Genomic DNA, 8,563 nt, shown 5'->3' with positions numbered 1-8,563 from the left:
AACTGAAGTCCTGAGGGCCCACTTGGTCATTATGGTGCCCCGGGGTGCCTGCGGCTGATGTCACGGCCTTCTCTCTGATGTCACGTTAAGCGTATGATGTCACACGCAGCCCCCATTCCCAGGTATCAGGGCCCTTTGGTTGAAATCACGAAGTTTCCCTGGGTAAAGCCACTGTGTACGCCCCAGGATAAAGCTCCAGTCTGCAGTCTGGGGACAGGGACTTCTTCTACCTCCCTTCTCTACCGCGGTCACAGGGCGGGAGAGGGGAGGGAACGCCTCCGGCACTCTGCAGCCCCGCCCCTGTCCCGCCCCCGCCCTCGGGGCCAGGAAGCGGGGAAGGAACCGCCTGGGCCATGGACGGGGCTGTGATGGAGGGGCCGCTCTTTCTGCAGAGTCAGCGCTTCGGGACCAAGGTAGTAGGGGGCCAAGCGATGCCGAATCCCATCTGGACTAGAAGTAGGACTAGGTCCAGAGAGAGGGAAGGGGCGGGAAGCAGACTGGAGAGCCCCGTGACGTTCCCTCGAAGTTCCTTTGCGTACTTGGGAGAAGCGTGGGCAGCCCGGGTCTGCGCCTTCTTGGTGCGGAGATGGAGTGGCATCCTCCTTGGGAAATAGGAAGCCCCAAATTGGCCTGCCGAGTCTCTCCTTCCCTGTGGGAGTGTGGGGGTGTGCCCTCTCACACTACGGGCGTCTCTTGCTCTCTTGCAGAGGTGGAGGAAAACCTGGGCTGTGCTCTACCCCGCCAGCCCCCATGGCGTAGCACGGCTAGAGTTCTTTGACCACAAGGGGTCGAATTCTGGAGGTGGCCGAGGTGGCTCGCGCCGCCTGGACTGCAAGGTGATCCGTCTGGCTGAGTGTGTGAGCGTGGCCCCTGTCGCTGTGGAGAGCCCCCCGGAGCCCGGCGCCACTGCCTTCCGCCTGGACACTGCGCAGCGTTCACACCTGCTGGCGGCAGACGCACCATCCAGTGCAGCCTGGGTGCGGACCTTGTGCCGAAATGCCTTTCCGGTAAGGGACTGGGCTGTTGGTAAGGGACTAGAGGTGAGCAACACTAGGCTTAAGGGGCACTACGAGGTTGGGGCAGTTATAGCGGGAGTGGTACCTACTGGCCCAGTGCCCCTTACTCCAACCCAAAAGCCGAGGAATTTTAGGGGCCATCCATGTTCCTTTTTCTGCAGAAAGGAGGCTGGGCTCAGGCACAGGCGGAGAACCCATCTAAATTTTCTGCCCTGGAGATGCTGGAGAACTCGCTGTACAGCCCCACCTGGGAAGGTAGATGTTCCATAAGCACAAGCAGGGATGGACCAGGGAGACCGGGTGCTCTTGGGGGAGCCGGTGATTGGAGCATGCTGGGTCCCTACTTGTCCCAGCACTCCTCCTCCAGATGCCTAATTGTGTGTTCCTTCTAGGGTCCCAGTTCTGGGTAACGGTGCAGAGGACTGAGGCTGCTGAGCGTTGCAGTCTGCAAGGCTCCTACATGCTGAGGGTAGAGACTGAGAAGCTGACTCTCCTGGCTTTGGGGGCCCAGAGTCAGATCCTGGAGCCACTCCTTTCCTGGCCCTACACTCTGTTGCGACGCTATGGCAGGGACAAGGTGCAGGGGCTGTCTGGGAGGACTGTTAGGGAGGGCTTCCTGGGTTGGGTAGCTGTAGGTGATCATTTCCATTCCCTTCTCTGCAGGTGCCCTAAAGTTATCAGACCTGTGACTCCCTTCTTATGACATTCTGGTAATATGTTTTCCTCCACACCCTCAGGTCATGTTCTCTTTTGAGGCTGGTCGCCGCTGCCCCTCTGGCCCTGGAACTTTCACCTTCCAGACCACACAGGGAAATGACATCTTTCAGGCAGTTGAGACAGCCATCCAGCAGCAGAAGGCCCAAGGAAAGGTGGGACAGGGACATGATGTCTTTCGAACAGACTCTCATGAAGGGGAGGTGGCAGAGGGGAAGTTGGCTTCCCCTTCTGGTCCCCACGAGCTCCTCGGCAGCCCTCCAGTCTTGTATGCTGAGCCTTTAGACTCCCTGCGCATTCCTTCAGGTCCTTCTCAGGACTCTCTATACTCAGACCCCCTGGACAACACCCCTGCTAGGTCAGGGGAGGGGGTACATGCCAAGAAACCTCTATATTGGGACTTGTATGGGCATGTACAGCAGCAGTTGCTGAAAGCCAAGCTGATGGATCCCAAAGAGGACCCCATTTATGATGAACCTGAGGGTCTGGCCCCAGCCCCTCCCCGGGGCCTTTATGATCTGCCTCAGGAACCCAAGGACGCATGGTGGTGCCAAGCTCGGGTGAAGGAAGAGGGTTATGAACTCCCTTATAATCCTGCCACTGATGACTATGCTGTGCCACCCCCTCGAAGCACAAAGCCTGCCCCTGCTCCCAAACCACAGGGCCTGGTCTTCCCTGAATCTGGTACTGCAAGTGCAAGCAAAGGCCAGAGCTCAGATACGGCTCTGTATAGCCAGGTCCAGAAGAGTGGGACCTCAGGAGGCTGGGATTGTGGACTCTCTAGAGTAGGAAATGACAGGACTGGGGTCAAGTCAGAAGACTCCACCTGAGGCAATTGCTAGTAAGAGGTCCTTGGGGAGGTGGCACTGGGGATCAAAGGAACCTGCTAGAACCAGAGGGCGGGAAGAGCCCACGTGAGACCAGAGGACAAGGGAAAGATGACCAGTCCCAAGAAGTTCTAGAAGTAGAATAGATGGCAGGGCTGAGGGATGGGCTTTGTGGAGGGTCAGCAACACCAAGCTATTGCTTTACCAAAGGAATGGATAACTGATAGATTATGTCTATGGGAAGGGGTCCATTGGTCAGAGTGGGGACCTTTGGGGGAGAAACCTTCCTCCTGTATTTTCTTTGACAAGTATATTTCTAATTTATAAAAAATTCTCATTAAAGTCAGTTTGAGTCGAAGAGGTCTCTGTGTGTGAATAGGGAGTGCTGGGTGGATATGAAGGGGATGGAGAGAGAGATTTAGAAAAAAACAGGAATGTGTTGGGGACTATGTAAGGAGGAAAGGGTGCAGGGAGAGAAGCCTACAGTGTGTGGCTCAGAGCCTGGGTGGTCACAGGCTTACTTGGGCTTGTCTCTGGTTCTGTGACCTGGGTGAACTGTATGGTTTCTGTAGCCCTTACTCTGCCCTGCTGCCCTTCTGCCAAGTGTGAGAACTTGTATTGGCTCTATTTCTTAAGGTTGTTTGCATGAAATGGATACATTGCTCGAGTACTTATTGTAATCTGAAGCACAAATGGTAGTTACTCTGTAGTTGGAGGAAGTTGGCAGGTGTGGAGAGAGGAGAGGATAGGCTTTTTTTTTTTTCTTCGGCTTTTTGAAGCAGGGTCTCCCTGTAGCCCCAGCTGTCCTGGAACTCACCATGTAGACCAGCCTGGCCTTGAACTCAGAGATCCGCCTGCCTCTGCCTCCCAAGTGCTGGGACTACAGGTGTGCGCCACCACGCTTGGCTTAGAATAGGCTTTTTTTTTTTTGAATGAGGAAGGGAATAGGCTTTTTTCACACCATCCATTCCCCTCTGCTCGGCTATATAACAGCACCCTTCCCCTTCAGCACACACTCATAGACCTTGCTCACAGGTACCAAGTACCAAGTACTTGTCTGTCTGGAGCCAAACGGAGTTGCTGTGTGCCGTGGTGGTCTCAGAAAGGTGCCTCTTTAGATTGGGGCTTGGGTTTTAATGTCTTGGTTTTTCTTGAGCTTTGAAAACTTCATCCTTGTACCTAAGTTGCAGTTTCCCTGTGGGTGACCTGATCTCATCCACCTGCTTACATAGTAAGGGCTGAGAAATGCTCTTAACAATAGTGAAGGCTTACTGGGTATTTAATCATCTGTGTCAACACTATCACATGGTCCAAAAGAAAAAGAGAGCCCTTGCTAGACAAAAGACAGACCTGGGTGTACTGCTTCCAAGCTTGAGTGGGGCTGTGGCAGCACTGGGGACAGGAGGGGAAGGCTCTTTATAGCCTGCATTCACAGGCTCATGTTGATAGCAGGCAGATCCGACCTCAGGTAGCCATCATGTGAGCGGTAGCAACTGGGTGTGGTGAGGCAGGAAAATTGTGCTCTGGTCTGGGGATTCAGGACTAAGAGGGATATTCTTCTTCTGAATCAGAAGGCAGTAAGTCTTCTGAGAAAGCTTTTCTGGATGCTGGCATCTTGGCTCTGCCTGCAACTGGAGCCACTGTCAGGGGAACCACTGTGGCTTGAACTCGGTTGGTCAGCAACTGGCCAGCCTGCAAAGAGCAACCAGAGACTTCTAAAAACCAGATAGTTCCTGAGCTCCTATCCTGTTTCCTGCTGGACTCTAGTCTTAACTCCTTCCCCAGTCCCATCCCTGAGGTGACACTGTGAAGGTCCAAGGTAGTGACTGGAGTCCCCTGGGCTGCAACCTCTACAGTGTCATTGCCTTGCCTAGTGTCTCTCTTCTGTAAACTTGCCATTAAGTTGGGCTCAGCTCCTATGTATAAAAACTAAGGAGCAAAAGGAAGCCCCCTTTTGAGACAAGGTCTCAAGACCCTGGTTGGCCTTAAACTTACAGGAACATATCTGCCTTAGCCTACTGAGTACGGGGATTATGGTGTGAGCCACCACACTTAGCTTTTGATTTCAACCCTTGCCACCAGAGCCCTGTCTCCAAGGTACTAATCCAGGTCAGTTTCCCTCATCTGTACAAGAGTGACACTTCCCTTGCTGGGATGCTATGAGGATTAAGTGAGACTATATGTGAAACATTTATTTTATTAGAAAGCCCGGTAAGTGACTGGTGCTCTGTAAATGTTCTTTCCCTTCCCTTGGGCAGTTCTTTTCCCACCTTCCCTTCAGCCTTTTCTTTCAGGAGAGGGCTGTGGTTGTACTTCCAGTGTAGCGGGTTTGCTTGAGACAGCAGATGTTAAATGACTAAAGAGTTAAAATACTGCAATTAAAATACCTAAGCAACTGGGTGTGGTGACATGAGCCTGTATTCCCCCCTCACTCAGGAGGCTGAGGCAGGTGGATGGCAAGCTCAAGATCAATCAGTCTGGGCTGCATTGCTTGTTTGTGAGACTCTGCCTCAGAAAAACAAAAAATGGAAAAACAAAACCAAGCTGGGCGTGGTGGCACACACCTTTAATCCCAGCTGGCAGAGGCCAGCCTGGTCTCCATAGGGATTCTTAGGTCGGCTGGGGCTACTGGGAGACCCTGTCTCAAAAAGACCAGAAAATAAAACAAAAACAAAAACCAGAACCAAAACCAACCACGTCAGCCTACCATACCACATGGGATTTCTTTTTCTTTTTCTTTTTTCTTTTTTTTTTTTTTGTCTTTTTGAGACAGGGTCTCCCTGTAGCCTTAGCTGGTCTGGAACTCACTATGTAGACCAGGCTGGCCTTGAACTCACAGAGATCTGTCTGCCTCTGCCTCCCAAGTGCTGGGATTAAAGGCTTGTGCCACCACATCCGACCTTGAATGGGATTTCTTAAGCAAAATTCTTTCTCCTTCTTTTGCCTGGTTCTCCCCTCCACTTGTGGTGGGGAAGGAAGTGGGGCTGCCCCCTTGGGTCTGGGCACTGTTGAGGATGGAGATGAAGGGCTCCCTTCATCTCTGGGCATAAAGGGGATGGGAGGATGGTGGGAAGCGTGGGGAAGAAGAGAACTGTACCTTTCTAGGTTTCCCACTCTCCCAGCTTGTGCAGAGCCTTCCCTGAGGCTTGGTAAAGGAGTTGCTCAGGTATGAGTACAGGTGGCTCTCAACTTGCAAGGGGTTGTAGGTGGACTCCAGCTCCAGGCTGTCCAATGTACTCTGAGGAGGAGAAGAGGTGTTCTGTTCAGGGAACTCAAGTCATAGAACACAATATGTCACACAAAGACCAGAGTGTGAGACACTGAAGGAGTGTGAAGACCCCAGGCTGCTGTGGAGGCCGAGACAGGTGAGACCTACTGGTGTTCTGCCCCAGGAATGTGTGTGCTTGTGTCAGGCAAAGGACAGAAGTAGGTACAAACCCTAATGGTTAGGAATTATGAAGTTCCTAACATTGTCCCTGGAAAGTATGCCATTGGGTTCTGAGAGGAACCAGAGCAATTATAAGGGGTACAAGGGATCCAGTGTATGCAGCTGAGGGAGGGTGTGCCCTCAGGTTATGTGGTGGGGTAGGGGTGCTCCAGTCTTCAAGGTAAGTACAGGGAGTTCCCATCCTGGGGTGAGTGGAGCACAGGAAGGCATTCGTGCACAGCATTCCTGAGCAGTCAGGCTTTCCAGCCATAATATCCTGTGCCAGGAACCACAGGCCCTAAAGTGAGACACCAAGGGAGCCATGGCACTGGTGCTCTGTCCTTTCTGCCTGTCAGCCAACCATCCAGCAGTGATGTGGCTCCCATTCTCCCACCCCAGCCTGGGGAACCCAGCAGAGGAAAGACAGAATCTAGATACAGACAAAGAGGAGGGAGAGGGAGAGGATGGAGCAAAGACAGAGCTGAAGGCTGCCCCCCAACCTACTGACTTCTTGGCATCTGAATCTCTGATTCCTTTTACTGCCTTTCCCCCAGCAAACGCCCAGGAACACAGGTATGCATATGCATATTTCAGAGAACATAGCAACACACAGAGTGTACATGTGGAGTCACACTAAGCACAGGCATGCTTTTCCCCAATCCCTCCATCTAGAGGCTTAGCACACACAGTAGTGTATCATACTAAACACCCAAAGGCATGAAACCCCACTCCATGCTTCCTTTTGGACATCTCCTTTTATTGTCCTTCCCTCCTTCTTTGTTCCTCTGCCTTTCACTCTTCTCTTGTCCTATCCTTCCTCCCTCTGCTCCTCCTTTCCCCTTTTAAAAAATATTATTTTTATTTTATGTGTATAAATGTATTGCCTGCATGTATGTGAGTGCACCCGTGTTGTGCAATGCCTTGGAGGACAGAAGAGGGCTTTGGATTCCCCTGGAACTGGAGTTAAAGACGGTTTGTAGCTGCCATGTGGGTGCTGCCATGTGGGTGCTGGCAATTGAACCTGGGTCCTCTGCAAGAGCAGTCAGCACTCTTAACCACTGAGCCATCTCTCCAGCCCCCTTTCCCCCCCTTTCTAACCTCAGGCTCCTCTCCAAGGTGGAAGTGCAGAAGAGGGAAGGGGGTAGCATGGCTGCCTGGTTCAAAGAGTACACCAGATGAAACCAGACAGATCCAGTTCATTGCCTGGACCTAGACTGCCTGCCCTGCCTGTGGCCAGCTTTCCCTTCTGGAACACTGGCCCTTTTCTTCTTTGCTTACCTTTTGGCATTCACTTAAATCAGGTGTCAGAGGTATCTGCATGCATGTGAATGCATATGTATGTTTAAATCAGATGTTAGGGGTACATGCATGCATGTGTGTGTTTGTACATATGTGTGTGCATGTGTGTCCATATGTGTTGTGTCTATGTGCACGTATGTGCTGTGCGCACATGTGTGTTTGTGCGCGTGCACTCCGGGATAGCAGTAATTCCCAGTCATTTGCCTGTACCAGTGACCCCTTTTTCTCTCAACTCTCTCTTCTCAAACTTCATTTCCCTCAAAATAGTGAGTGGCTTCTCACTTCATTCTCACCTTGCTGCCTTAATCAGAGCATTGATTTCCTTCCACCTCATTTCCTCTCCTTGCTTGTGTCCCCTTGGGACACTCATCCCTCTGCTCCTCCATCCATTCCCCCATGGTCCCATTCTCCTTTACCCCATTCTCAAGCTCCATTCTGACAGCCCCATGGGCTCTACTTGCCTCCACCATCTTCAGGCTGTCTTCAGGTGGGTCCTCAGATAGCAGGGGGAAGAGGCTGGGCAGCATGAGTTCCCTTGTGGCCACGGCTTTCACCAGTAGTGTGAGGGAGCGAGAAGGTGTGATCACATAGAAGGTACTAGACAGGACATTCTGGTTGTGTCCAGGGCTCAGGGGTTCCCCTTTGGCCAACAGCAGCCATTCTCTTTTCTGCAACAAGGACACATATCTTCAGTCTTTGGCACATTTTGAGGATAACCCTAATTGAAGATTCCCTAAGTTCCTTTTGGGGTGTTAGAGAGGGCAGAGCCATTTTATTGTGGCCCTAGGAAGGAGCTTCTTGGATGAATCACTAATACCTCAGTTACTACTCTTTCTCTCTGGTCCAGGATGTGCCAGAGAGAGTAGGCAAAAAGGTTAGCAATGGAGACCCAAACTAAGAGATGTCCTTTAACATTGGGATGAAGTGGGTTCATCCCAATTGACTATTCAATGGTAAGTGTGGAGCTTGAAAAAGTATAATTCTATGTATGGTGTATTTTATTTTATTTGTGTGTGTGTAGGCATGTATGTATCACAGCGTGTGTCAGAGGACAACATTTGGAAGTCTTCCACCTTGCTGAGGCAGGGTCTCTCTTGTTTCTGCTGCTGCACTGCATACTCCAGGCTAGCAGGCCTACCTTTTCTTTTCCAAGATAGGCTTATTCCAGGCTGTTCAGGAACACACCACTGTAGCCCAGACTAGCCAGACTGCTTCAGCTTCCCATGGTGGGATTCTAAGCATGAGCCACCACACCTGGCTCCAAGAATTATATATAATTA

General features: G+C 51.6%; 2 protein-coding genes across 2 annotated transcripts in view; one reads left to right on the top strand and one right to left on the bottom strand.

Annotated features, from left to right (window-relative positions):
• Positions 1–253: 253 nt before the first annotated feature.
• Positions 254–2,915, top strand: Dok1 (docking protein 1). The gene is made up of 5 exons (XM_008824733.3): positions 254–413; positions 708–1,007; positions 1,178–1,271; positions 1,409–1,593; positions 1,754–2,915. Exons 1-5 carry the CDS (start codon positions 354–356, stop codon positions 2,558–2,560), a joined length of 1,446 nt encoding a protein of 481 aa, XP_008822955.1. The 5' UTR covers positions 254–353; the 3' UTR covers positions 2,561–2,915.
• A 1,017-nt stretch (positions 2,916–3,932) lies between these two features.
• Positions 3,933–8,563, bottom strand: part of M1ap (meiosis 1 associated protein) — a 95,302-nt gene continuing 90,671 nt past the window's right edge. Inside the window, exons 8-10 of the mRNA XM_008824732.2 lie at positions 7,745–7,951; positions 5,655–5,795; positions 3,933–4,249 (exon numbers count right to left, since the gene is read on the bottom strand). Coding sequence (XP_008822954.1) covers positions 4,100–4,249; positions 5,655–5,795; positions 7,745–7,951 — 498 coding nt within the window. The 3' untranslated portion in view covers positions 3,933–4,099. The remainder of the gene's footprint in view (positions 4,250–5,654; positions 5,796–7,744; positions 7,952–8,563) is intronic.

Source organism: Nannospalax galili, unplaced genomic scaffold (assembly GCF_000622305.1).
Source record: "Nannospalax galili isolate Female #2095 unplaced genomic scaffold, S.galili_v1.0 scaffold389, whole genome shotgun sequence".
Taxonomy (NCBI): Eukaryota; Metazoa; Chordata; class Mammalia; order Rodentia; family Spalacidae; genus Nannospalax; species Nannospalax galili.
This window is presented reverse-complemented; position numbering and strand designations above follow the sequence as displayed.

Bases quoted from the DNA above. Each gene is read 5' to 3' on its own strand.
- Dok1 (XM_008824733.3), top strand. From the start codon at position 354: ATGGACGGGGCTGTGATGGAGGGGCCGCTCTTTCTGCAGAGTCAGCGC. The intron at 414-707 runs GTAGTAGGGGGC...GCTCTCTTGCAG, and splicing joins GTCAGCGCTTCGGGACCAAG to AGGTGGAGGAAAACCTGGGC. The intron at 1,272-1,408 runs GTAGATGTTCCA...TGTTCCTTCTAG, and splicing joins GTACAGCCCCACCTGGGAAG to GGTCCCAGTTCTGGGTAACG.